The sequence below is a fragment of the Miniopterus schreibersii genome (assembly GCF_964146895.1).
Source record: "Miniopterus schreibersii genome assembly, chromosome: 4".
In the NCBI taxonomy this organism is placed as follows: Eukaryota; Metazoa; Chordata; class Mammalia; order Chiroptera; family Miniopteridae; genus Miniopterus; species Miniopterus schreibersii.
In genome coordinates, this window is record NC_138105.1 from 74,896,093 (window position 1) to 74,923,892 (window position 27,800).

The window sequence follows — 27,800 nt, forward strand, 5'->3', positions numbered from 1 at the left end:
CACCACATTAAAAAAAAAAGTCTTTATTGATTTCAGAGAGAGGAAGGCAGAAAGAGAGGGGAGAGAGAGATAGAAACTTCAATGATGAGAGAGTGATTGATCCGCTGCCTCCTACGCTCCCCCTACCGGGGATGGAGCCTGCAACCCCGGCATGTGCCCTGACCGGGAATCGAACCCTGACCTCCTGGTTCCTGGGTCAACGCTCACCGACTGAGCCATGCTGGCCAGGCTAACACCACACTTTAATCATTTGAAGCAATTCTCTTCACGCCCCACAATTCCTTCACCCCCAAATCAAGGGACCCTTCACTCAAACTTGGTGAAGGAAGGAGACAGTAGCAAACTGGCTACATATAATATTTATTTGTACTTTAACTTTTCCAGAATATGACACCCAGCTTTCCCAATGAGGAACTATATTCTGTCTGAGTTAATTTTTCCTTGAACCGTTACTTGGAATTTCTTAAACGGCTTTGTTGGGTAAGGAATCAAAGAAGGGGTCTGCAACAGCAGCATCTCCACTTAACTGCTTAGTGGGAACAGCTCCAGCCTCGGGCACCATGTCTCCTCACGGTCACATCCCCGTCTCTGTCCAGGCGCAGCTGACCCTCCTCCCTGTCCACCGTTTAATGCTGGGGTATGGATGGGTAGCAGTGGAAAAGTCTTTTAGGACAATTTTTAGTAAACATCTTGGTTTAAAAAAGTTAAAAGGCAATAGATTTTAAAATAGTTTTTATATTTATGGTTTTGTGTTTGTAAATTTTATTTGTATTAGCCTTACTTTTTTCCTATAATAAATATAATTTGTGTGATAGACACCAGACCCACTTCAGTACTACTGATGCTCTTTTAGAACCCAGACATTTTCCCCAAATAAAATCTGTAGTGAACCATACATGTACAAAAACCATCTGCTTTCCAGACTTTTCTGCTTTGCAAGTACAGCGACATCAAAATAGAACCCGTCAAGTATACTTTCCTTCTTTCTTGGGATCGCTATACAAAAAACACACCCAAAAAACCCCCACACCACTTGACTCTTGTTACTGTTATTTAATATTCCTTGCATTTTATCTTCCTTCATCTGTACAAGAGGAATATTATTAAGGTCAGGATGTTTTTGTAATGATTAAATGTGGAAAGGAATGGAAAGTGCCCAGTGTGTGCAAGTAGGCCCACTATCGAAATAATAGATAGATAGATGATTGATAGATAGGTAGATGGTTGATAGATAGATGATAGATAGATAGATAGATGATAGATAGATAGATAGACAGACGATAGATAGATAGATAGATAGATAGATAGATAGATAGATAGATAGATAGATAGATAGGCAGATAGATAGATAGATAGATGATAGATAAAATTTCCCTAAACGTGGACTCCTGGAGTTTCTGGCCGTTTCTTTAGGAATGCCCATTTAACTTTTTACTTAGGTCATTTTAAACTTATACCAGGAGCAAGCGTCCTGCCCTGAGTTTGTTAATACGTTTATAAAAAGCTTAGCTTCTTTTAATCGGAAGCTTTTTAAGTCTGTTACAAAGGAAAAGTCAATTACGGAAACCGCCAAGGCTCACGCTCTGGGCGATCAAATAACCTTGGAGAGTTTGGCGGGGGCGCGGCGCGCGCCCTGGCAGCGGAGCCGGGGCATCATGTGAGCCCCGCGCCCGCCGGGCCCGCAGCGCCCAGAGCAGCCAATCAGGGGAGCGCGCCGCCTCCACACCCACCTGCCGACCCGGGCTCGGGGTGCGGGCCAACCTGTCCGCGTCCGCGGCCCGCGGAGCTACTAGGAGTTAACTTTTTCTTGGAAATCTCTGCAACCCCAACGGACATAGAGTGCGACACTACAGGCCACTCCAAAACTGGTTTCCTATTTAAAATAATAATAAAAAAGCATTACTCAAACTCTTTGATTTTGCTGCCTGTTAACCTGGAAAATCATTTTAAACATACGCCATAAGCATCAGACTTCCCTTTAGCAATCTTCTTGCAGTTCTCTGAAAGGCACAGAGAGTAAATTGGTTTGGTTGTATTAGCAAGTGATTTTCTAAAAAATTTATGTGTGAAAATAGGCTGCATGAATATTCTATATAATGTAGTAGGCATTTTGCACTTCCGTTTATATGTCATTTGTACCTGTACATGCAAATACAGTTATACTCCTCTCGTGTCATTTTTTAAAATTCAAATTTACTATATAACTTTTGGAGGACTGCCCCATCACAATTACTCATCCCTTGCATGGTCCTTCTTTACTTCTATTGTTCTTCTGAAGGATTTAATTTTCGGCACGTTTCAAAATTCCTCCACATATTTTGCAGGATAGAATGAATGTGCACAATATATTGTTTAATAATCTCAATACAAGACAATGTATTGTGTTGAGGCATTTAATGTATCAACTTAAAAATAGAAATCTAGTCTTCAGAATAGCACACTTTGAATGATTTGGATATTATCAGGTGTATTTCATTTTTGAGATAAACTTTAAACGTGAGCCTAGTTTAAAGAATATGTCACTTCACCTTCTATCATACAAGTGTGTTTGTGTGTGTGTGTGAGACAGAGAGAGGGATGAGTAGAAGGAGGCATTAAAGATATTCAGAGAAATAATCCAATATAAGACAGTGAATTAGAGGTTTTGATTTTCGAGCCTGTTTCTCAGATATAAAGTGGAGCGTATAGAGTTAATTGTCCTTTCCGGCTAATTCAAATCCTTTACACTTAAAAAGATATTTGATAGTATTCTGGGCATTTTAGCCAAAAATACAATTTCCAATATGATTTCATTACTCTTATTTTAACTGCATACCTCAATACATCTTTGTTAATAGCTTTATTAAGATATAATTTACATACCCAAAGTTCACCCATTTAAAGTGTGGAAGTCAATTTTTTTTTAGTGTATTTACCCAGTTGTACAACCATCACCATAATGTAATTTAAAACATTTTCATCACCATCCCCCCAAAACTTCTCCACGTTCCTCTTCTCCTATTCCCCAGCTCCAGGCAACCACTAATCTCCTTTTGTCTGTAAGAGTTGCCCATTTGTGGATATTTTACATCTGTCTTTTGTGACTGGCTTCTCACTTTGCATAACAATACAGTTTTAGGTTCTTTGACCTCGATATTCTGCCTCTGAGGAGAAAATGTTATCCTTGCACTCTTTGATGAGTTTGGGTATAATCTGCATGAGGGAAAAATTAGAAATTAGTTACAGTAAGAGGGCTTTTCTCCACCACATCGGCTAATGTATTTTGCCAATGTTAAAATGCCGGATTGTCCAAGCACAAAGCTACAGAACAGGGTGTGTTTATGGACCCCCAAACTGACATTGTCCAGGATAATTTCGGGGGAAATAAACCCTGCAAAGGACAAACGGGATCTATCAAAAGAGGAGTGGGTTTCAGTTTGGACCAAATGTAGTTGAACAGCTTAACTTCCCCTCCTTGGAAAACTGCTGACTGTGGAGTCCTTAACGTAAATCCGCATAAGCCTGTGTTTGGTGCTGTGCAGAGGTCCCGGGAGAGCAGACCCCTTAGGAAAAGCGAGTAGGAAATCCACAAACCCCTCCTGCTCTTTCACCCTCTTCTCGCTGGCAGGCCTGATCTTCATCACAGTTTGCTCAAACATTTGGAAGGGAATTTAGGGCCCTCCCCCCAACTTATGATTTTATAGCCAATAGGTGATGAGGTTTATTTGCATATTTCCAGTCACTTAAGCAGCCGTGGAGTGGAAACAGTGTCAGACTCGATTCCTCTTGCTCCGAGGAAACCTGCCGCTTCCCGCTGTCTGGCTCTGCGCTGTGTCAGGCGACTCGAGCGCCGCAGGACCGAGGTCCAGCCTGCTCCCGCCGCCGGCGCCGCGGTCCATCGGTCTGTCCCGCGTCCACCGTGCCCTGCAGTTCCTACCGAGGGACAAACCCGGAGATGGAGAGCAAAGCGCTGCTCCTGGTGGCTCTGGGCGTCTGGCTCCAGTGTCTGACCGCCTCCCGCGGAGGGGTGGCCGCCGCCAACAGTAAGTTTTGCGCGCAGACCCCCCTTCCACCTGCAGGCTCGGCTCAGCGGCCACTCGCGAACGCGCCCGGAGCGTGGGCAGGAGGAAGAGGCAGGGGGATGCGGACGCGCGCCGAGGACTCTCCGAGCCCGAGCGCTCCCCGGAGAAGTGGCTGGGGCGGGATCCGGGAGCGGGAGGAAGGGAATCCTCCCTCCGGTCTCGCCGGGGCGGCTCGAAGTTCCCGCCCTCCCGGTTCCCGCGCCATCCGCTCCGCTCCGCTCCGCTCCCGCCGAGGTCGCGTTCCCAGGCGCCCGGGCGCAGCCGGGAAGGGGCGGGGGGGCGCGAGGGGCGGGAAGAGGGAGGCGGGAGGAAGGGCTCAGCTGTGACCCGCTGTAACAACCCCGCCGCGGCCGAGGGGGAGGGCTGGAATGAGAGGCACGCGGGCCAAGGTGACCCTGGCTTGGCCCGGGATGCGGCTCAGCCGCCGCCTGCTGGCGCGCGGGCGGGAAAGTGGCCCCTTCTGGAGAAGCGGCCCCAACGCCGAGGGGCATGGTTTTCTGCACCCTGGGAGCACAGGACGCGCTCACTCTCTGCGTCGAGGTGGGAGGGAGGGAGGCAGGGACCGGGGGCGCGCGGCGCGGGGGACCGGGACGCGGCGTCTTGCTGGCGTTAGGGCGCCGGGAGGCTCTCCAGCTGCCGCTCCTGGACGCTTGGCTTTCTTAGCGCCCAGCAAACCTAGCGAAGGGGTGGCCCTCCTGAAGACGCGGACTTGGGAGTTGCCAGGTTTTCACCGGCTGCCCTTACTGTCTTCTTAGCAGAGCCCCGCTCTGGGCGCCGCGGGGGGGCCGCGGTTGAGCCGCAGTCGCTGCGCGGGAGCCGCCGGCTCGCCGGGGTTCAGGCGCTGGAGGCCACGTGCGAATTTCCTTACGGGGCGGGGCGGGGGGACCCGGGCGCAGCCCGAGACCCGCCCGCGGCAGAGGCCCCGGCCTCCCTGGAACCCCCGTCCAGCTAACACTCAACAGCCACTGAAAAGGAGGAACTATTCGGCTTAGAGCAGCCACCCCAGGACTTGCTGCTGTGTCTTTTCTTTAATGATGAAACAGAATAGAAAAGAAAACGGCCGGGTGGTGTTGCCTGGACGTCCTTTCAGGTGGCACGTGCGCAGTGGTGCAAGCGACAGTCGACTTTGTCCATGACTTTTCTTTAGGAGTTTATCTCAGTACTGCATCGTGTGAAAGAACATTTTTGTTAGGGTAAAAAAAAAAAAAAAAAAAAGTAGATTCCATCAAAGCGGACTTGAATGGGAAAGACAAGTGTGTTCTGTGCCAGGCCCCTAGAGGTTCACTCCGAGAGCCCTAAACATCCCTCGGTGGCCTGTTCCCCCGGAGAGCGTTTGACACTGGCCAAGAAGATGACAGGCACAAACTCCAAATTCTCATTTTAAAAAGTACGCCATAGCACAGTGTTCCTTCTACCATCACACACACACACACACACACACACACACACACACACACAGATGTGTCACCCAGAGTTTAAGTTCTCTCTGGGCTCCCTTAGAGGTTCAGGACTCTAAATTCCTGGGCTCCTCAGTGTCACCTCTCCGGGTTTATCTTCCTTAACTCTAAAAGAGGAGTTTGGGCCAGACTCAAATTTCTCTTAGGCCCCTCTAATTTTACTCTTTGATTAAATGGACACGTAAGTGATTAATGAATTAAATTGGATTTTAACCAACGCATGCTTTACCTGGCTATACAGGTCCTGGGGAATCATTTTTAAGTAGGCCTGAAGTGAATCCCTCTCATCCTTCCCTCTCGCTCTCACTCCACCCGCCCCCCCTTTATATTGTGCTTCTCCTAGCACAGCAGCTCTCCCCCCTTTTCTTCTCCAAGCGAATTTTTCTAAGAAAGTAAGAGTTTCCGAGAAGAAAGGTAGAGCTGGGAGGGACTGGTAAGTCTGGGCTCTGGCTTCACTTAACTCACTCTCCGGCTGGTTCTAGGAAGAGCTTGGGGATAGGAGGCACTGCCCCGTGTCCTTGTTCTTGGAGCCACCACAGTCTCTACTGCGCCTCATCAGGAAACTTGAAAAAGGAGGAGACGACCGTATGAGTGGGTGCTCGGTCGCTGAGGTTCTGTTTGACTGGTCCCGGTGGATTTCCAGGCTAAGATCGGAATCAAACGTGTCGGGTGATGACAGCAACGTGGCAGATGCCACTTGCAGTGGGCTGAGCTCAGTAGGGACTGCCTGGTGACCGGCTGTATTGAAAGGCGGACTCGGGCGCTGGGGAAGAGGTGCAGAGGAGCACTTCTCACTTTCAGGCTGGGTGTTTTTAGCTCAGCCCTCCTTTCTGGCTTCATTCCTGGAGGAGAAATCGGGCCGTATGGTTTACTACTATTTTAGATAACAGTATCGATTTTGTTCCCCTCGCCAAACTTGGTTTTTATTTTCATCAGTTCAACTTGTTCTTCAGTTCTTGACACTCTGCAGAAGGTGCCTGAGGCAGTAATTGTGACCATCAGTCTTAGCGAGGCAGGTGAATGGTGATGAGGGTCTTTAGGAGTGTGTGTGTGTGTGTGTGTGTGTGTGTGTGTGTGTGTGTGAGAGAGAGAGAGAGAGAGAGAGAGGGAGAGAGAGGGAGAGAGAGAGGGAGAGGGAGAGAAAGTAGAAACCTCAGAGAGAATTGCATTATAATCGAGCTCCTGTACCTCTTGTCTTCTTATAAATGTCAATCAAATTCGTCTGATAATTGTGAGCTGCCTTTAGAATATCTTTTCTGGGATGCTCCCTGCTTTTCCTTTTCTAGCAATAAAAATGTACCCTCTCTAAATTTATCCTTAAAGTGCTTTGACTTCTCAACCTAATTTTATACCTGCGAGTTATTATCCACACCAAGATCAATTCCTTGTCTTTATGTACCAACTTAGATTTTTAGCTATCTATTTAGGAATTTAGGAATAAAGATTACAGTCATGAAATGCATTAACTTATAATTTGCCTGGCACCCCAAAATTTCCCCTTAGTGCTTAATAGGGACATGTCTGATGGGGCCAGGTTGGCGTGGTGGTGCTGATATGAAGAGCTGAATTCAGGATGGAGGTTCTTATAAAGAAATACACCTTAGGTACCCCCCTTTTTATGATTCTAGATGGCTTTAATTTCCCAGGGGACCTGTTAAAAGGTTCTTATCTCCTTAAAAGGATAAGTGTATAGTCACTAATATCATTTCCATGTATGGAAACAGTAATTTCCTTGGTAACAGTGAAGTCGTATCAGTTCATCTGCCAGCCAAGCGCAGTCCCAGCGTGTAATGGACAACTGCACACATCCAGTGCTCGCGATCAGTACCCATCTTTCCCTGTCTCTACGTGGCCACAGTCAGTTGTGTGAGGGCCGATAGAGGTTTGTAAAGCACATTTGTCTTTAGGATGCTGAGACATCCTTGAGGGGTAACAAACACCTGTAGTGTGAAAATTCCTGTCAGAACGTCAGAGGGAAGGTAAGAGTGACATTTCTGATTCCATTCATAGAACTGACATAGAATTGAAAACTTCACATACCGTATAGAGTGGTAGTAGTTTCCTGGCAAAGGCTTCATATGCTTTCTGTAACTTAAAATGAAAAATACTTTCCTTGGAAAGTGAAGTAAAGGTCTCCAAATACAAATTTGCTCGAGTGTGTATGAATTTCCTATTATTTTTCTTTGCAAGCTATGTGCCCAACATTAAATCTTGGTTGTGGGAAATTGGAGCTCTCCATCAGCTAAACAGATAATCTGATACAAGATCTGTGGACTAAAGAGACTGTGTGTGTATGTGTGTGTGTGTAAATGTGCAGAGCCAGCCTTAATAATTACAAAGAATATTCTTAATCATTTCAAAATCACCAGCAACACCAGGGCCACCGTGTTGCATAATTCTAAGGAAAAATTGACTAAAAGTGGGTGACGTCCTGTGGAGTTGTGCAAGGCAGAGTCTTAAATATCAGTTTGGCAAATAGGTGGTGGGTGAGATCTATCTGCCAGGTTGTTCAGATTATTCCTGCCTTAAAAAGATTGCTAATCAAACATGTTAAAATAAGACAGAGAGGAGGCATGAGTTATTTCATGTGGAGAGATGTGGGAGAGGGAAACTGATTTAGTTTTAAATATTCTAAAGCACTTTCTAACAATAAAATAACTTCTTGCATATTGAAAGCAGAATCAGATTAAAAAATCTACAATATATTTTTTCCACTGTCAGATAAATAATAAGGCCACCAGAGTGCTTTCTGGTTAGGAAGGAAAAGCAACACCTACCTACATCTTCAAATAAATGAGAAGCAGAGTATTCTTGATGGATGAGTGCATTTCAAGTGCAACTTTACTATATGAAATGGGGAAAAAAAGCTTTAAATACCAATCTCTTATTTGAATAAATTATCTTAGAATGTCTAGATTCTAGAGATTGTGTGTGTGTGTGTGTGATCACCTTGTTACGTATAAAAAATACATAGCAAGAAGTAACCACAATATTGTTTTAGAAATTTTGAAAATAATTAAAAAGGAAAACATTGGCCAGTTGCCAGATAAATCTATGATAAGTTTGGTCTGAATGCTTGTCTTTCTATGTACAATATCATTCTTATTTTTATTTTTTGGCCTCACTTTTGCAGTGTTATTTAAAATTACAGATTTTCAGCTTTTGAGTTGTGGAAAGAGAGTAAGTCTAGATTAAGAAATTAGAAATATTTCTAAACAACCTCAGTTATTTATCTTCTGAAAGTTTTAAATAGTGAAATCTGAAACCTACAAGGTATTACCTTCTGACAGTGAAGAGACAGGTTATTTTTACTTGACAAGAAATCACATATTTCCCCCTAATGTAACTTCCCTTTGTGTTGGCTTTGTAAAATAGTGATTTTATCTGCAATACAGTTTACTTCAAGTGAAATGTATTGTTTACAAATACCCTGTGAAGATTTACAACATTTAGATTTATTGTCCAGAAAGAAATAGGCTAAATTTCTCTTTCTCTCTTTACTCATTTTGGGATTAATTACGAAGAACCAAAGTGGGTTCTCTCCAAAACCAGCTTTGTGGTAGTTTTTAAGCTTTGACTTTGTGGAACACTAAAGACATAAATGGGAAAAAAAATACTTGGGGAAAGAGTTAACCATTGCTCATACATAGCACAGGTATTTATGAACAATCCACTGAGTGACTTTTAAAAATATCTTGAACTGATGTGTCCTGCCATGGGGGTGGGACCCATTCTATACAAAAGCCTCCTTGTGTCTCCAACTTTTCTTATTGCTAATATTTAAAAAATTATGCTGGTGAAAAGGAAACACTCTTCCCTCAAACAAGCTTTATTGTATCCTATTGTGGGAAAACATTCCTTTGATATACTCAGATTTAAAGAGGGTGACATATAGATGAAATAAGTGGAACTATGCAACGCGAGAGCCACAAGCCAATGTTCCCTAAGAGAATGAACTTTGACCTGGAACCCGGAGACCTGGGTTCTGGTCTCCACTCTTTCTCCCACTATTAGCAGCACGACCTTGGCCAATTCATATTTTGAGAGAAGACTGAATTAACTAAGGAGTTTCAAATAGCAGTTACACACACACGCCCTGCTGAAGGAGAGGAAGGAAGATAGAGAGATCAATATTGCTTAACTCACAGTTATTTGAAGGCCGTCTCTGTCAACTGTGATCATGGCTAGAGAATCCATCATTCTCTTGCAATCCACATTCTTTTTTTTTTTTTTACACATTCATTTAAAAAAAAATTTTAGAAGCAAAAATAGTATCGGTGCTGGCTGCTTGTGAACTTAAAACATACTGACGATGTCATCAAATTAAAGAATCCAGTCCTCCAATTAACTTTCTATCCATTTTTTTTCCTTTTCAGAAATTACAGGAGAAAGAGATTTTGCAGACATTGAAAGTAAATTTGCTCTACGGACCCCCGAAGACACAGTTGAGGACACTTGCCACCTCATTCCTGGAGTCCGAGAATCCTTGTCTAACTGTCACTTTAACCACAGCAGCAAAACCTTTGTGGTGATCCATGGCTGGACGGTAAGAGAGGCTCTTTGGGAAGGAGTGGTTTGGGGTGGCCTCCTGTCCCTAGCTGCTGGGAACCCAGTGATGGGTCTCCGCACCCCAAACTTCTGCTTGCTTTCCGATGGCTTTGCTTTAAACTTGAGTAAAGGCAATTCTGGCTCAAGCTGGGGACTGTGGAATCTAAAGTCACAGGGTGACAGTCACTTCCCTCGGACAGTGCTGACCTTTATTTTACCTTGGTACCTAGTTGGTGCCCTTGAGCCAGCCGTTGCTGTGAAATGGAAAACAAGGCTTTGCTCAACTGCAGAGCAGAATGTAGGTTGTCATTTTGGGGAACTGGTGGAACTGGCAGGATCCTGATTTGCCCAGCACGTCACCAAAGGTTCTTTCCTAAGGAAGACAACCTGTGGGAGTGAGGAGGTGTTGGTTCCAGTCCTGGTTTTGCTGTTCTCCAGCTCTGTGATGTGGCTCAAGGCTCTTCTCATCTCTGGGCCTCAGTTTACTGATGTGTAAAACAAAGAGGTTGGACTAGACATCCTTCCGTCCAACATTCTCCATTTATAAACTTTAGGGAGCTTTTCTAGAGATGGAAGAGGGCTTGTCATGGAACTGTCAGGCCAGATGACTAGAAGTGGTAAAAACTGTAGTTAAATTTACTTTAAAAAAATATGAATAAACTAGTTCTCTCTAAATATGCCAGACAGTCACTCTATGTGGTGCAGTTCTTACTTAAATACTTCAGTTGGTTTTTAATATTTTAAATCCCTAGTGAGCAGATTTCATTGTTTATTAAAGAGGACTTAAATAAAATGGATGGTGAAAGAGATATAACCTTTCATTATGTCTGAGCTTGCAAATATGGTAATAGGTACTAAATTCTAAATGATTGACATACTTCTAGTCCCAACTGTTATTGACAGTAAAGGACAATTGCTAAAACTTTCATGGAGATGAAGGTAACTTCTAATAGAATTTACATGGGTGTTTATTTTAATAGAAGTATATCTGTTTACTAGAGTTAATTACATATCTTTTGATAAATATACATATTCAAATTCCTAACAAATCTTTTCAAAAGAGTTAAATAGGAAAAAGTAATCTTTGGTAGTTTTAGAGACATTTGGGTTGTATATAGAACTTGGCTTTTAAACCCTTCAAAAAGTTTAAACTAAATAAACATTTATATGACAGGAATAAATTGAATATCTTACACATCTTATCCACGAGAGAATTTTATACTTTAGGAATTTTTTAAAAAACGTGGTTTTTTTTTTCTCATGCTAAGATGACACAGCTAACCCAGCATCAGTAAATGGTGCCCATTTCTATCCCTGGCCCTACTGTCCACGAAACCCATTTGTATACCTCACATTGTGGTCCTGACGTTTTGAGAACCTGGGCTCCGGGCCTTGGCCACTGTCTGGGGGGCTGAGGTTCACCACATAGAGCTGGTTGGTCCTCACAATCCAGCCATGCTGGATATGGCCCGGCTCACCTCCACCGAACTCCCGGTTGGTTCAGCTGACTCCCTGGCGCAGGTGGCAAGGAGGGCTTCAGTTCAGCTGTGGGTCTGATAATAAAAACTTAAAAATTGGTACTGGCTTAAGGAACCTACGAAGGAAAACCTAGAAAAGAATACCTTTCCAGATTGAAGAAGGCGGGTGCTCACTTGGATTTCCCACCCCTTTGGGTTAGTTACAGTATATATGTTGAATTAAAAAAGGAAAGATTAGGTTAGTTGACAGGCAGTTAAGACAAGTATCAGTCACAGCAGGAGTAAGCTGGGTTACTTGCTCTTTGACAGGCTGCCTCATTTGGAAACGTCGATAGTACAGAAAAACTTATAATAGGGCCTTAGAGCAAACAAGGTTTTCCTGCCTTGTCTGAGGCAGGCTGCTCAGCGACCAAGGGCTGAAGACCGAGGGAAGCGGGGGGCTCTGCAGCTTTGTCATGAGGAGTCCAGAGGCGCTCTTAGGGTGCAGCGTGCCCGGGGCACAGCTCAGAAGGCAGTTTAGACACCTGCTGGGGCTTCCCAGGCCGTGCTTTAAGGGCAGGCTTCTCATAGTGTTGTAGGAGGTCCTCGCCCCTGGCTGGAAGGAGGAGTGATTAACATTGTTTTCTGAAGAAATGACATCCTCCTGCCCTGAGAGGCAGCTGCACCGGGTGGCGCCTAATCTCGAATAGATTCAAATAGAGGAGAAGGGGGCTGGACCAATTTCTCAGGGTTTTGTGCAAGGTGGGTGCTCCAGCTGGTTCCCTCGAAGGCCCAGGCTGCACCCAGACTTGAAGCAGACTTGCTGAGACATGTTCAAAGATTTTATGATGTTCCTAATGGGCCAACACCGCTTTTGTATTTTTTCTTCTTTGTTTTCTCTTCATGCTTAAAATAGCTATAGAGTTGGGATTTTATCACTGCAAATAAATTGGAAAGCAGAATGGTCCCAAGAAGAAATTTATGAGGTGGAGGGTAACTTGGAGATCACCTGAGTCTGACGCCTTTGCTCTGTAGGTGGCCTAGCAAGGTTAAAGCAGCGCCTACGTGGCTCATAGTAGTCAGTGGAAGAGCTGGGGCTGGAACCAAGGTCGGATTCTCAGAGCACAGCAATGTGGTGAAAAGCGTGCAGTTTGTTTGTATGAGGCAAAAGCAAGCGACCATGTTTAGATAGTTTGGTCTAGAAAATACACGAAACTAAATGGAAGCGTAAGTCGGAAAGAACCCACCCTCTAAATCAGAGTTCCAAACGAAGTCCCTTGGTTTGGAAATTCAAGAATCCTATTATTTCCTATTAGAATTACCTTTAGAAGATGAAAGATTTTACAGGTCTGCCCTGAAAAGCTGCCTGACACATAGATTTCAGAATCTTCTTTGTGGGGTACGTGGTGACTAACCTTGACAATATGATCTGCTCTCAGGTCTTCTAAGGGTGGGTAGATTTGGGGATTTAAATCAGGTTGTTGCTGTACAGGTTTATGGCAGGATGGTGTGTGCAATTTTATAATCTGCAGTTTTTAAATATGTTTCTGTTATTGCAAAGTGTGCATCTTTCCACAGGTGTCCAACGTCTCCTCTCTACATAAAGAGAGTTAATTTGAGGACCCCACAGTTCTTTTGACTTTGAATTTTGGGGCCTTTATTAACAAGAAGCGAAGAATTATAGTTGGCAGTCTGCTTACCTCCAAACATGACCGATCTAATAATTAGGGAAATGTGACCATTAAACCTCATTAGTTTCCACGCTGATAATGAAGAATTTGAGAAACTTGTGAAAAAGTCTGAGCTGAAGTTCATCATTTTCTTCTATATTAAGAAAGGGATTGCTAAGCAAACTTACTTCTGTTAGGGGACATTAGCATGTTTAAGACTATTTTTTTCATTAGCACATCAAATGTGTATGTGACTCTTTATAAGAAAAAAAAGTACATTTGTATCCCCCAAAATGATTCTTTTGGGAAACATTCAATTAGCCTAATTGATAGTATTCAAGCTGATTTTTAAAATATAGTCTGTAATTCTGCTGCAAAATTTTAACTTGTTCTGACTGATCTTTTCTTTTGAATACTTTAAATTATTGACGTTTTACTGAATTCGTAAAACGTGCTTCTAAAATTGAAAGCGCGGCAAGCTGCGGTCTGCCATCCCTGAGCCCAGCGCGCCCTTCTTGGGGATGCTCTAATTTGTCACCCGAGGGGCAGCTGCAGGTCTCCGCGGTCTTTTGTGTGGTTTGAGTCTTCTGTCGGAGCCTACGGGCTTCCTCGGGGGGTTGTCTCCCCCACTTCGTGTAGGGGTACTGGGCTGACACATCTGTGACAAGTTGTAGGTGGGCATTTTAAGAAAGCTTGTATCACCCTCTGCAGGTGACAGGAATGTACGAGAGCTGGGTGCCCAAGCTTGTGGCCGCCCTGTACAAGAGGGAACCCGACTCCAACGTCATCGTGGTGGACTGGCTGTCGCGGGCCCAGCAGCACTACCCGGTGTCCGCGGGCTACACCAAGCTGGTGGGAAAGGATGTGGCCACGTTCATCAACTGGATGGCGGTAAGACCGGGGGCAGAGGCCTGTGTGTCCAAAACAGATCTCCTGGCCAGAGGGGGACAAATGGCGGGTCTTTGTCCCTTTTCACTCAGATATAGTTCAAATCAGATCACCTCCCTGGGCCTCAGGCTTCTCATCTGGTGAATGAAGAGGCTGGACCATATGTGTCTGTGGTCCCTTCCCCTGTAATATTTTCTGATTTTTAGTCACTGCTTGGCTGACCTTAAAGAATAGAGTGATGCAGAGTATTTAGAGTAGGGGAAAATGGGTTAAAGTTAAATTTATGTGCGTGCGTGTGTGTATCTATATGTATACACATGTGCATCTATGCATATACATACATCTATATGTAACTACATGCATACACATATTTTCAGATGTATGGAAATACATTTCAATTTCAGATGTATTGAAAAACTTTCAAATTCAAATATGTTGTTAAGGAAAGAGTAAAATCTCAACCCTAGAGTATGCGTCTTTCTTATCGGTAACACAAAATTAAAATAAGTAGAATCAGTTTTCAGTATTGCCTATATTTTGAAAACAAAATTTATATTCATTTTATTTCTTTTAGCTTTGATCTTTTGCAAAGAACTGTAAGAGCTCTTTTTATCTTTCTCTCTTCCAAAGGAGGAATTTAACTATCCTCTGGACAATGTCCATCTCTTGGGATACAGCCTTGGCGCGCATGCGGCTGGCATTGCAGGGAGCCTGACCAATAAGAAGGTTAACAGGATTACAGGTAAGAAAGCAGTGCCTTCGCCTTACAACAGAAGAGTCGAGACGCCTGTCATTCTGAAAGAGAATGGGAATGTTTGTCAGATGGGTTCTGGGTCTGCCCAGCCACTCGATTATCTCAGGGGAGGGCTCTTTTTCTGGAGTGAGATAGAATATAGGCTCTTGCTCTCATGGGCAGACCATCTACTGGCAGAAGGGAAACAGAGCAGAGTTAAAGGCAGAGAGCCCACCAGTGTCCCTCCTCCCTTTGCCCCGGGCTTTGGGAGTGTGTTGCCCATATATCACCCCTCACATCAACACTGGGAAAATGAAAAAAGACCAACACCATTTGGAAAAGGGAAAACATTCACCTGGGCCAGTGGCAACAGATGGTTTGGCATACGCAGAGAGGAAGAAAGAACCTACCACAGTTTAAGGGCCTCTCACCAGCTTCAAAAGTAATTTACAAAAGGAAATCAGGTCATCCTGAGTGAAAATTACTAATTCATGGCCACTTTGAGAGACTAAAAATTCCATTTTAGAAGAGCTAAGCTTACTTTTCTGACTCTCAGTCATTTAAAGATTTAATCACCTTTGAATAGGAACTAATAAGAATCTGTGGGGCTGCCAGTTAGATTCGAATGGTGAGCAATGGAATGCTAAGGTGATACTGATAGAGACTAAAAACAATAGGAATTTAAAAAATCTGTGAGGCCTTTTTTTTCTACCCATCAAGGCCTAGATCCAGCTGGACCTAACTTTGAGTATGCAGAAGCTCCAAGTCGCCTTTCTCCCGACGATGCGGATTTTGTAGACGTCTTACACACATTCACCAGAGGGTCACCTGGCCGAAGTATTGGAATCCAGAAACCAGTGGGGCATGTTGACATTTACCCTAACGGAGGCACTTTTCAACCCGGCTGTAACATTGGGGAAGCTATTCGTGTGATTGCAGAGAGAGGCCTTGGAGGTAAATATGATTTAGAAGTTAATTTAACATAAGTTGTGTTCTTAACTCTTATTGACCCAGTGTTCTACCATTCTCCACCAGTATGCCATTTTAATATACACATTTAGACAAGTTATGTTACTGATGAAGTGTCATGTTCAGCATGATCACCTTCCTGTTGTCAGTCAGACACTTCATCTTTCATGCACTATGACCTAGACTACATGGAGCACTTGCAGGGACAAAAGACAAGAAAGGTGAGGTTTAGACAAGGAAACTCCTCTGCCTTTCATAATAGCAGCATAAAATGTCATATGGCCACATGTTATCATACTTTGAATGCAGTTGCAAGACCAGTGGGGTTATTTTGAATTTTATAGAAAATAAGGGACATGTTAATTAGTCCACATTTCTTTTGTCGGCATTTTAAAGAGATGCACAAATCAGAGACAAATCACCATTCTCTAACAACAGATATTCCAAAATTTTAATATTGGCTTAATATTTACTTTAATATCTATGCTAGCTTGTGTTAAATTTATTATTTGTCTGATGGGAACTTTGCATACTTTGTGGAAAATAGGACATACCTGTAGATCAGGAGTGGGGAATGTCTGGCCTGTGGGCCAAATATGGTCCTTGGAATCATTTGGTCTGGCCTTGCCAAGGCAATTGCAGGTGGGACTTGAAATTCAATAAATCTAGGAGCTTTTTTTAATAGCTAATTTTAAGTTGATAATTTTGTAAGGCCTGAGAATGATGTTATAAATATCCAAATGGCCCTTGGCCGAAAAAAGGTTCCCCACTCCTGCTGTAGATAATATGTTCAAGACTTTTGTGCACATTATAAAACTTACAGCATAAAGTTACTATTTTAAATAATTATAAAAGTTTATGGTAATAGATACACTCTTACGACATTGATGATTACTTCTATGATTCACTTAATGTAAAAATCATTAGTAGTAACAAAACCCTTGAATTTCATATAGCATCTATGACAAAATACTATTTATTTAATAATTATGCCTGCCCTTATGATGTGGTTTCTAGAAGTATATTTCTAGAAGCATCTGGAAGTATTATATGCTTTAACTATAAGAGAAGGATAGGATAAACTGGGTGAAATCAGCTTCTACCTTGGATATCTCTTATTATATTTTCCTAGACATACTCACAAATATAAGACAGCAGTAAAGCCCAAAGTTCCCTATAAATTGCAACTTTGACATTATTGGGGGTAGGTGAGAAGCAGCCACCAAGAATGCCCCCTTAAATAGAATATACAATAAAAAAGTCATAGAACTAGATCCTGAGGTCATTCTATTTTATTTTTTTAAATCCTCACCTGAGGATATATTTTTTTAGAGGGAGGAAGAGAGAGATGAGAGAAAAACATCGATCGGTTGCCTCTTGTATGCACTCTGACAGGGGGAATCAAACCTGCAACCTAGGTATGTGCCCTGACTGGACTTGAACCCACAGCCTTTTAGTGTATGGGATGATGCTCTAACCAACCAAGCCACCCAGCCAGGGCCTGAGGACATTTCATTCTTAACACCACACAAACTCTTTTAGACCTGCTAGATGAGGCACTCACTGAGCACTGCCACAGAGTTGAAATTTTCTTTGCTTCCCTTTTCCCCCAGATGTGGATCAGCTTGTGAAGTGCTCCCATGAGCGCTCCATTCACCTCTTCATTGACTCTCTGTTGAATGAAGAAAACCCCAGTAAGGCCTACCGGTGCAATTCAAAGGAAGCCTTTGAGAAAGGGCTCTGCCTGAGCTGCAGAAAGAACCGTTGCAACAACTTGGGCTATGAGATCAATAAGGTCAGAGCCAAAAGAAGCAGCAAAATGTACCTGAAGACTCGTTCTCAAATGCCTTACAAAGGTAAGCTCGAGACTGCTATAAACAGGAAAATCAATTTGATCCCATTTTTTGGTCATGCTCATTGCATTACATGTACTGATTCTGTTCATTGCAACAGAGATGATAAACTGATGTCACTAAACACTGAGCCCAAACTTGTCTTTCTTGGTGGAGAGGAAGTTGATCTGATCTACTTTACTGAAGCTCCGAATTCCTGTCGCCAGTAAGGTCCAGTGCACAACCTACACTACCCTGTACAGCAGCAGCCCTGCTGGCCACCCTCCTCTGGAATTGTGACCCTTAGTTTGGGCCAGCCCATTAGCACCAGATTCAGAGCTAATTTGAAACCATCCATCCAGGGTCAGCAAACTATGGCCCATGGGCCACAATCCAGCCCACCACCTGCTTTTGTAAATAAAGTTTTATTAGAATAAAGTCACATGCATTTGTTTCTGTATTGACTAAGGCTCCTTTCCTGCCACCACAGCAGAGTTGAGCAGTTGGGACAAAGACTGTATGGCCTCCAAAGCCTAAAATATTTACTATCTGGCCCTTTACAGAAAAAGTTTTTCAGCTCCTAATTTGCTATAAGTGAAGGCAAGAGCCACCTGTATTTTAAAATACAACTATTCCTGGGAGGGGAGAATATACCAAACCTCCTAAGGTATTTCCATTTCATTATGAATTTGTTCACACTTGAATTGCAAACATGGAACTTGATTAGAGCAAGACCTACAGGAACTGAGGAGAGACGGGAGAGGAGATAGTCAGATACCTGGCTAGAAGGACTAACATCAGAAATGCTGGCTTACGTGTAGTCAATGGATTTTTCCTATCCACTACAACCACACTTTCCTGAAAGGGCGTAGGATTCAAGGTTTGACTTTTTCAGTAGCAAACACTGTACAGACATGAAGAAATCTTTTAAGCCACACTGATAGTCTAGTGTGAGCGCTTCCTGCTTGATCGCTAGTGAGATCCTGTCTGTGGCTCTGAATTGCCTGCTTTTGGGGGGCTGACCAGCGCTTGTTTCAATTTTCTCCCTACAGTCTTCCATTACCAAGTAAAGATACATTTTTCTGGGACTGACAGTGACACACAGACCAACCAGGCCTTCGACATCTCTCTGTACGGCACTGTGGCCGAGAGTGAGAACATCCCTTTCACCCTGTGAGTAGCCACATGCATGACCTCCAGCGTGTGGGTTTGCCATGGCACTGCTAGCTGCCATCAGCATTGGTCTGAGGAACAGAAGAAGAGTAGGGCACCTAGAAAAAGAAATATTAAAAAGAATTTAGAAAAAGCTATATGGCAAAAGATGTTGATTACAGTGGTACATATAATAGCATACAAAGTAAGCGTCCAACTTTGAGGCCATGGTTTAGTGAATTGTGATTTAACAAATCAACTAAGTCAATCTAGCCTCTAAAAACTATAATTACATAAAACTAGGTAAAACATGGCAGAAGCAGAAGGTAAAATATGAAGTGAACAAAGAAAGAACAGAGAATTGTATGTACACTGTGACTGTTACAAATTTAAAGAGAATATATGAAAATGAAAATAATGTCTCTGACTAATTGGCTAATGGGTTTTTTTCTTTTAAAATTGTATTAAATAGTTCATATTGTTAGGATAAAAGTTGGAATTGATGAAAGGGATGAAGATATCTTTTGAAATACGCTAAATGCCATTGACATTCATCTTGAGTATTTTGTGGGACATGTTTTGCATTTTTTAAATACTCACCCCACCAAACAATAAAGCTATTTACATCTTGGGAGGAAAAAAAGGGAAAAAGACACTTGATTCCCAGAACTTATCGAATATGTTGATTTTTGTATTCAGGCCTGAAGTTTCCACCAATAAGACATACTCCTTCCTCATTTACACGGAGGTGGACATTGGAGAACTGCTGATGTTGAAACTCAAATGGAAGAGCGACTCGTACTTCAGCTGGTCCGACTGGTGGAGCAGCCCTGGCTTTGTTATTGAGAAGGTCAGAGTAAAAGCAGGAGAGACTCAAAAGAAGTAAGTACTTTTATTTTTATCTATTTTACTCTGATGTCCTTACTTAGAGATAGTGTTTCTGGAGCCTTCAACACTCTGGTGAAACTTTAGTAAGCTTTGTCTTTAAAATGATATCAGCTAGTGAGTGAAATAAGTCAGACAGGGAAAAATGAACACCATATGATTTCACTTATACATGGAATCTAAAAAACAAAATAGACAAAACAGAAACAGGCTCATGGATACAGAGAACACACTGATGGTTGACAGATGGGAGGGAGACAGGGGGCCTTGGTGAAAAAGGGGAAGGGATCGAGAAGTTCAAATTGGTAATTACCAAATAGTCACGGGGACGTAAAGTTCAGCATAGGGAACCTAGTCAATAATATCGTAATAACTGTGTGTGGTGCCACGTGGGTACTAGGCTTATCGGGGGGAACCACTTCGTAAATTATATAAATGTCTAACCACTGTGCTGTACCCCTGAAATGAATATACAGTATTGAATGTCAACTGTAATTGAGAAATAAAAGAAACTATATCAGTTAGATAATTACACTGATCATTTTTGGGGGAGTGTTCCTTAATTATCATACTAGGGAAGTAACAGTATTTTTTTTTTTTTAATCCTTACCGGAGGATATTTTTTCCATTGCTTTTCGGAGAGAGAGAGAAACATCAATATGAGAGAGACATATCATCGATTGGTTGTCTCCTACCCACACTCCAGCCAGGGCGGGGATCTGAGGTATGTGCCTTTGGCTGGAATTGAACCCAGGACCTTCAGTCTGAGGGCCGACGCTCTAACCACTGAGCCCAACCAGCCAGGGCAAGTGACAGTATTTTAAAATTTCATGGAAAGCCAACATAAGCCCTGCATTGGTCACAGTTATGTGTGAGAGCTGAGACGGGAAGTTGGGAATCTCAGCTTCTCATTTTTCACTGCTTCTTGCAAACACAAATCAGTTATGGATGGAACCTCGGAGGGGTTACTTTGACATCCAAAGATGAGAACCATCCTCTTCAAGGAGGATGAGATGCCAGGAGAATCTCACCCTGTCCCCCCAGTCCCGCCCTACACGTGTCTATAAAATGAATTGCCTGGAGAGCCCCGCAGGATCGAAAACTTTTGTACTAAATGTACAGGGTTTTGCAAACTACAGCGTTAATATAATATTGTTAATAAAAATATGACTTTTAAAATTAGGATTGATAAGTTATTTCTCTTTGGGCATTTTCTTTTATAATAATAATAATAATAAAAAAGAGGGTATGGCTGGAGACGCAGAGCATTTGTTTCTGTAGCTGTGCCAGTTGGAGGCTGGTCTGCGGATTCCCTCAGGCAGGTACTCAGGCCTGACACCGATCTTGTGTCATCCCTCAGTGAAAGCCTTGTGATTTTAAGGCTGCTCCAGGCTGTTTGTACGCCGTCAGGATCGATTAACCGGCTTTCTTGCTGAACAGTGGGTTAGGCCCTCAAAGAGCCCTCTGATTCAGATGTGTTGCTGACCAGGATAGCCCGAGTGTAAACCGTTAATTATTGGAAATATCCGAACAATCACTCAGACCAGCCTGACCCAACCGTACATCTCTGAACAGTCCTTTCCATTGTTCCATGTGGCATGTTCACATCCATCTTTTCCCCACAGGGTGCTCTTCTGTTCCCGGGAGAAAGTGCCTCGTCTGCAGAAAGGAAAGACGTCTTTGGTGTTTGTGAAATGCTACGACAAGTCTCTGAGTAAAAAGTCTGGCTGGTGAGCATCATGGGCTAAAACTCTGGGTGCCCCGAGTGTGCGCGCTGGGGGGTGCTGCTCATGCTGGGCTCTTCACCCCAGAACTGCAGGCCTGCGCTGATTCTTGTGACCAGAACCCCCCAGGGGCTTCCTTAGCCCTTCCGTGTGCACGTCAGACTGGTCTGTTTTGCTTCGGGCGGTACTTTCTCTTTTTTCTGTCTCTGTTCTTTCTGCCAGCTCTGACCTTCATCCCTGGCACACTTTTTAGATTTTATTTTACTTCTTGAACGACCACAAAATCTTTTCCCTGTGCTGCACCCCTGCTACCTGTATGATCACATATGCAGAGCATACACCCAAGTTAGTAGTCATGTGGCTGTGGATGTAGCTCCTCCCAGGACAGCAAGCCATCAGCTCAGCCACATAGTCCTTGGATGGTGCTCTACGTGCCAGCCGACTTGGGGACAGAGAGCCAAAGCATCCGTCTCAGAACTCCAAAGGTGGAGAGTTAATGGAGTTAGAGTGTAGGAGATTGTTCTTTTCTACCTCAAAACAGCTCCCTGGCTCTTTCCTACCTGACCTTTAAGGCTAATCCACGTGGCAGCTGGCAGCTAAATCTTTCCAGAGCGTCAGTACTAAGTGGAGACTAAGCATGTGACCTTCCCCAACCCTTCCCGAATTCCTGCACTGTGCCACTTTCATTCCTCCACTCATTCCCCTGCCAGATGCCAAGTGCTAATGAGAGGCAGGGATAAAGAGGAGAAAGCTTAGGTCATGTCCTACAAGCCAGTGACATAAGAGACAATGGGACAGGCTGGTCACATGTTTTCTGGAAATAGAAAAGGCAATTGCTTTTGGTTTGTCTTCTCCTAGTTACATTTGTGGACAAAAGTACAGAATAAGAATTGCCTAATCAGAAAAAACAAATTTAAAGACCCTATATGGAATATCTCTATTATTTTTAATTTCTATTTTTAATGTAATTTATCCATGGATAATTTTGGCTAGATTAGGAGAAAGAGGCAAAAAGAAAATCACTGTGACTCTATCACCTAGGGACAACCCCCAATTAACATTTTAATATACAGGCAGACCTTGCTTTATTGCACTTTCCAGATAATACGTTTTTAACAAATGGAAGGTTTGTGGCACCCTGCGTCAAGCAAGTCTATCGGTTCTATTTTTCCAACAGGCTCGGGTGATGCTTAGCATTTTTTAGCAATAAAGCATTTTTAAATTAAGGTATGTGCATTGTTTTTTAGACATAATGCTATGGCACGCTTAATAGACTACAGTGTGGTATAAATTTCCTATGCACTGGGAAACCAAAAAATTCATGTGACTCACTTTCACGTGACACTCACTTTATTGCAATGGTCTGGAACTGAATCCGCAATATCTCTGAGATACGCCTGTATATATTTTCAGGCTTTCTCTATGCATATATAATATTTATATAGTTTTTATTATTCGACAAAAATGGAATTATGGCATACATCTTTGAGTGGCAAGGTGAAGCCATCTGGATTAAAAACATTCATGTAAGACACTCAAGATAAACTTGAAATGGAAGATAGTCACTGGTACTGGGCCAGGCAGCGCCCCTGAACTCTTACCTGCGTGGAGACTGTTCTACTAAGAGGGTCATTGCTTTGTTTTTCCTCATCATAAATTTGAGGCAATATCACATTTGCTTTGCCTCTTAGCAAGGGACTCCTATATGAAGTTTCATACATGAATTTATGTCACATAAAAACATACACAAACATCCTCCCCAAATTATTCACAACTTTAATTCTATATGTCAATGTAAAAAACAAACAAATCCCAAATTAGGAAATAACTCCATCTGTTTACAAGGCATTTCTGGTTATATTACTTAAGTTATAAGAATTTATCTGAGGAAGCCTAATGATCCATTCCTCGTCTGATTATAGCATGACTGAGGCAGCATTTTTTAATGCATCTGAACTTTGTCAAGGAGGCAATTATGAATCAGCCTAACCGCCTCCTGCAGTTTCCTCTGTGATTAAATTAATTAAACAAAATTTCTCTTTCTGCTATAACTCTTTAGAAGTCTCATGTCACAAGAAAAATAAAAAACACACAGGCATTTCATTTGGCAAGCTGTAGAAGTGAGACATCGCCCTAAATTTCGAAACCGTGTGGGTCAGCCTTCTGAAAATGATACTCTTCACTGTTCCATGGCTGAGCAGGTGTCAGCGCCTTTCCTTTCTAGGAACCTGCGTTTTCTCCGGCCCCTTTCCGCATCTCCCCTGGCCTTATGCTCACAATTTTTGTTCTGCACGTCTCAGTTGAGATTTTTCCATCCTGAAGGGGGGGGGGAGGGCCGAGGCTTGTAAAACACTAAGCAGATAATAAATCACCCTTCTTTCTCTCTCTCCTTTTTTCTCAGAATCTACAGAAGGAAGAACAGCACATGAATTCTGCGGAGAATGAAGTAACTTTTACAAGAGAAGCCCAGAGCTTTGGGTGGTTCAAAGTGAATTTTCCTGAGTATTAATCCCAGCTATCCTTGTTAGTTATTTTCAGAGACAATCTCAAATACGAAAAAGTGGCTAATTCAATTTGAGCAGTACAGTGGCCAAATAGCACATTTTCCAACATTAAAAAACAGCAGATATGAAAAGCACTGTTTGGGCTCGTGGTAAAATAATGAAGATTCTTTATGTAGTGAGTTTTGTCATAGCCTGCAATTGATTAGAACCTCATATTTTTGTTGGAATTCTGAATTTTCTGGATCGATACATTCTCAATGTTTACTCCAAATCTGAATCTAGAAAATAATTTTTTGTCTGACTTATTTCCTTACTGGTCAAAACACCTGCCTTTTTGGGACTGGTTCCCCTCTTGCCATGGGACGTGGCCCAGGAGCTGACCAGGAACCAGTGACTCGGAGCGAGGAGCTGAACCGAACCTTTAAACACTCCCTGTGGCTGGTTGCATCATAACTGTTACAAACTAAAGGAGACAGAAAATTTAGAACAATTAGGTTTTAAAAGGCTTTAGAGTTTATGGCTTAACCTCTCCCCTTCTTTTCTTGCTTTGTTTCAAAGCTATATTTTAACAGTGTTCCCTGGGTGGGTGTTGAAATGAGCCTGTTCCACTCAGCTGACACATAATTTTCACTGTGGAGAAAGAAAATGATCCCATAATTTTAGGATCAGATTTTCAAAACTGTTCATCGGGGTGACGCCCTTTACAATCCAATGGTTTCTATTCGGTTTTAGGCTTAGCTCAGTCATACTTCAGTCATACTCGGGGCATGTCTCTTTCTCCCCTGGTTTTGATAAGAAAATGTGTTCAAAGTCAGATTTTGCATCACACAAACGCCTACAAATTTTAGATAAGGACCGTTTTTACTAAGTGGAGAGATGGAAAAGTCACTGGGATATATTCATAAACAGTGCTTACAGCCATTGTGGGAGATGAAAAGAATCCTCAATTGCCACAGCCACAGGAAATGTCATGAGAGTTGTTTTTAACAACTAGCCAGGAATGAGTGAGCAATTATTTATAAACTAGATCTCCTGTGTTCAGAATGCTTTTCTGTATATTAATATAAAACTATAAAGAAGTCAAATATCTCAGAGGCTATTGCTGGGAATCCAAACTGTGAACACGTGTGGGCGCCTGAACACATACATACTCACATATGAACCCCGCACGCATGTTAATTACTTGGTGCGGCTTAGAAGGTGAATGATCTAAAGATGTGTTGGAATTTGTTGGCGTGGGAATTGTTCCAGAGCTGCCAGAAAGTCAGCCCTTCGTCTGAGAAATGCAGTTGTACCTATGCAGAGTAGGACGAATGTTGTGGTTGATATCAGCCAGTTTGGCATGAATTCTCTCTAAAAATAAAATGTTGTGTGATTAGTGGTTGGCATCCCCCTTTATTGCTAATTCATTAATTTCCTGGATTTGGGTTTTGAGGAAGGGTGCATAAACCTAAGAACATATCAATCAAATCAGTGCATGGCCCTGGGAACTCTGGCTTCTGTAGAGTTCACTCTATATCATATATTAACAATGCTTTGGCTTTGAGTGTTATTTATTAGCTGTAAATATATGTGTGTATGTGTAAAAGTGGGTTGTACATATGGGGAAGGTCACCATGGCCATCTGCATTTGTAGATGTGTGGTGCTAACTTTGTACATGCCTTTATCAGTGACAGTCTCACTGAGCCAGCTGACTCTGATGAAGTAATACAATAAAATGGGCTTTAAGAAAAACAAACTTACTTAATTATGTGAAGTTTTAATAAAATTGACAACATTTTATTACAACACCAAGTCATTATTTTGTATCATTTTAGTCCCCTAAAATAGAAATTTATTCTTAGGGCAGATTCATTCAGCAAATATTTACTGAGTAACCACTATACTTAGTAAAAAATATGGCTTCTAAAATAACAGTGTACATTATATATATTTTTATATTTACATTTGGATAGGGCCTTACTTAGAGATCCTTTATTTTTTTGTCACCTAATTACAGACCACAGGACAAACAAATCCACTGTGACTTATTTTTCCATGGCCCACAAGCTAAGAACTTTTTTTAAAATAATTTTTTACTTTTGAATCACTGTTTACATACAATATTATATTGGTTTCAGGTGTACGACACGGTGATTAGACATTTATATGACTTACAAAGTGACCAGCCTGATAATTCTAATAACCATCTGACGCCATACATAGTTATTACAATATTATTGACTATATTCCCTGTGCTGTACTTTACATCCCTGGAACTATTTTTGTAACTGCCAATTTGTACTTTTTAATCCCTTCACCTTTTTTACCCATCCCCTGACCCCCTCCCATCTGGGAACCATCTAAATGTTCTCTGTATCACTGAGTTTGTTTCTGTTTTGTTTGTTGATTTCTCTTCTTTTTAAGTTCCACATATGAATGAAATCATATGGTATTTGTCTTTCTCTGTCTGACTTCCTTAGCATATTACCCTCTAGGTCCATCCATGCCTTAAAGATCCTTTAAACTAACTACAGAGGAAAATGATACAGGCTTTTTCCTAAATAAAATACACAGAACTTTCCTTGCCTGCATACTTTTTCATAAGTAAAATGTTAGATTAACATAAAATATCTTTGACCACTTTCTGGAGTACATTGTCTCTTTCTGAGATCTAAATGCTAGCTACAAAAAGATTGCATTTATGCAATAAAATGAACTATTTGGGATGGGAGGTGCATTTTTTAGAACTTCGCTTTGGGTTGTCTTGATAGTGAAGGAGAACCTACAAGAGCACCCACGCAACTAAGAAGGGGCTGCTTCTTAGTATATCAGGAAGGATTGAGTCCAGAAAACAATTGTTTCAGGGGTCACTGACCCGGAGCTTCATTGTCAGTCAGGCAAAGGTCTTCTGGAGCTGGGTCACCCCGACAGGAAGAGACTCCCCAGTTTACCCTTTCCTCACTGTCCAGCAGTGCCTGTTGATATAATAAAAATGGCAATGTGAAATGGTATAGCCAGTTTTTTGAAAAATTATAGAATTTAACCCGTGTGACCCAGCCATTCCATTACTTAGGTATATGCCTGAGAGAAATGAAAACATATGTCCACAAAGAGTTGACAGAAATGTTCAAAGCGGCATTATTCATAACAGCCCCCAAGTAGAAGCAGCCCGAATGTCCACACACTGGTGAAGAGATGAACAAAATGTCCATAAAAATGAATATTATTCTGAAATTAAAAGAACAAACTGCTGCCTGGCCACGCGTGGCTCAGCGGGTGAGCGTCGACCTGGGATCCAGGCGATCAGGGTTCGATTCCCGTCAGGGCACAGGCCCGGGTTGCGGGCTCGATCGATGACTCTCTCATCATTGATGTTTCTCTCTCTCTCCCTTTCCCTTCCTCTCTCTGAAATCAATAAAAATATATTAAAAAAACCAAAACAGAACAAACTGCTGATACATGCTACAACATGGATGCACCTTGAATAACTTTTGCTACATGAAAGGACCAGATGCAAAAGACTATATACTCTATGATTCCATTTGTATGAAATTTTCAGAAAAGGCAATTTATAGAGACAGTAGATTTAGTGGTTGCCTGAGGATGGGAGTTGGAAAAACCATTGACTACAAATGGAGATAAGGCATCTTTTGGGATTGATGGAAATGAGATTGTGGTTATGATCGCACAACTCTGTAATTTGCTAAAAATCATTGAATTGTACACTAAAAATAGGTGAATTTTATGGCATGTAAATTAAAAGTGTACACACCTAGACCTGTGGGAATAGACATTACCACATGCCGCATATGTGACCTATAAAAAGTATACTTTGGGGACAACTCCTCTGGCCCCTACAGGAGGAATCTCTGCAGCAATCTTCGAATGCCAGCCTTGAATATCCCAGGGGCCCACCATATGGCAGTTTGTCATAAGT

The 27,800-nt window shown here is 42.4% G+C and overlaps 1 protein-coding gene across 2 annotated transcripts; it reads left to right on the forward strand.

Annotated features, from left to right (window-relative positions):
• Positions 1-2,639: 2,639 nt before the first annotated feature.
• Positions 2,640-27,270, forward strand: LPL (lipoprotein lipase; the record flags this gene model as incomplete). Of its 2 annotated transcripts, XM_081137271.1 has the most annotated exons (10): positions 2,643-4,022; positions 9,895-10,064; positions 13,905-14,084; positions 14,712-14,823; positions 15,535-15,768; positions 17,397-17,639; positions 18,668-18,788; positions 19,467-19,649; positions 21,278-21,382; positions 23,778-27,270. In XM_081137271.1, coding segments are annotated over exons 1-10 (1,437 nt in total). In that variant the 5' UTR covers positions 2,643-3,934. The 2 variants fall into 2 exon arrangements, with proteins under 2 accessions (XP_080993396.1, XP_080993397.1); XM_081137270.1 differs by lacking the exon at positions 23,778-27,270 and having other exon boundaries at positions 2,640-4,022; positions 21,278-21,386.
• Positions 27,271-27,800: the final 530 nt, after the last annotated feature.